Source organism: Trypanosoma grayi (genome assembly GCF_000691245.1).
Source record: "Trypanosoma grayi strain ANR4 Tgr_2071_V1, whole genome shotgun sequence".
In the NCBI taxonomy this organism is placed as follows: domain Eukaryota; phylum Euglenozoa; class Kinetoplastea; order Trypanosomatida; family Trypanosomatidae; genus Trypanosoma; species Trypanosoma grayi.
In genome coordinates this window covers 1-1,393 of record NW_008827689.1, presented here as the reverse complement: position 1 = coordinate 1,393, position 1,393 = coordinate 1, and the positions used below count along the sequence as shown (strand labels likewise).

At 56.0% G+C, this 1,393-nt stretch overlaps 1 protein-coding gene across 1 annotated transcript; it reads left to right on the top strand.

The window, feature by feature from the left end:
* Positions 1–136: 136 nt before the first annotated feature.
* Positions 137–1,141, top strand: DQ04_20711000 (putative mitogen-activated protein kinase 3; the record flags this gene model as incomplete). Its single annotated transcript, XM_009317954.1, has 1 exon — positions 137–1,141. One exon carries the CDS (start codon positions 137–139, stop codon positions 1,139–1,141), a length of 1,005 nt encoding a protein of 334 aa, XP_009316229.1.
* Between the last annotated feature and the right edge of the window lie 252 nt (positions 1,142–1,393).

Sequence of the window (1,393 nt, the reverse complement as noted above, 5' to 3'; positions counted from 1 at the left end):
AAAAAAAAAACTTATAATGCACAACAGCAACCAGGAGCTGAGCGAGCCCACGATCGTGGGCGACTTCAAGGTGTACAACGTGAGCGGGTCGAACTTCGAGGTGCCGAAGAGGTTCAGGCTGCTGAAGATCCTCGGCATGGGGGCGTACGGCATCGCCTGCAGCTTCCTCAACGAGGAGACGAATGAGAAGGTGTCCATTAAGAAGTGCCGCGACGTGTTCCGCGACCTCGACGACGGCAAGCGGGTGCTGCGCGAGGTGGCGATGATGCGCTTCTTTAACCATGAAAATCTGCTGCACATCATGGAAATCCTGCCGCCGATGAGGAGCTACGAGGAGTTCCGCGATGTGTACATTGTGACGCCGCTGAAGGACGTGGACATGAATGTTGTGCTGCGCTCGCGGCAGGTGCTGGAGGAGACGCATGTGCGGTACTTCGTGTACCAGATCCTTCGCGGGCTGAAGTACCTGCATAGCGCCGGGGTCGCCCACCGCGACCTGAAGCCTGCCAACCTCGTCACTGACATCTCGTGCGAGTTGAAAATCATCGACTTCGGCCTCTCGCGCACTGTGACGGTGCCGTACTATGAGCTGACGGATTACGTCATCACGCGCTGGTACCGCCCGCCGGAGTTGCTGCTGGAGAACAACTACTACAACACTGCGGTGGATATCTGGTCTGTAGGCTGCATCATGGCGGAGATGTACAACCGCAGGCCGGTGCTGCCCGGCCGCAACACGATGGATCAGCTGCGGCTCATCTGCACCCATATCGGCAAGCCGCCGCGGGAGATGGTCGAAAACGCCGAGGCGCTGGAGAAGCTGCAGGGCCTGCCGGACGGGACGTTGGACATGAGCCGGCTGGTGCCGGGCCTGACTAACCCCGACGGCATTGACTTCCTGACGAAAATGTGGGAACTCAATCCACACAAGCGGATGTCGGCGAAGGAGCTGTTGCGACATCCCTTCATGGCCTCGCTGCACGACGAGGAGGACGAGCCGGAGTGCCCACAACTCTTCTCGTGGCCGTACGAGATGCAGGGGATGAACGTGCACACCCTGCGGCGGGCGTTTTGGAAGGAGATATGCGCATATAACCCTCACCTGCGGAGCCAGATGCCCCACTCTTCTGAAACTGTTTGAACCAACGCTATGGGGAATAGAAATTGAGATATATATAAATATATATATATATATATATATCGAAGTGTACATGCGTGTATATGTGACTTTCTTTTTTGCTTCTTCTTGTTCTTCAATTGTGTGTTTAAACACGTGTTAGACCAGGCTTTGAGCCTTGCTGCGACTTTTATGGAGGAGGTGGGGCGAGAATGAATGCATGCCGTATTTGGGGGTGGGGGGATGGAGGTGTTGGTGTTGGTTGGGGGGGTGGGA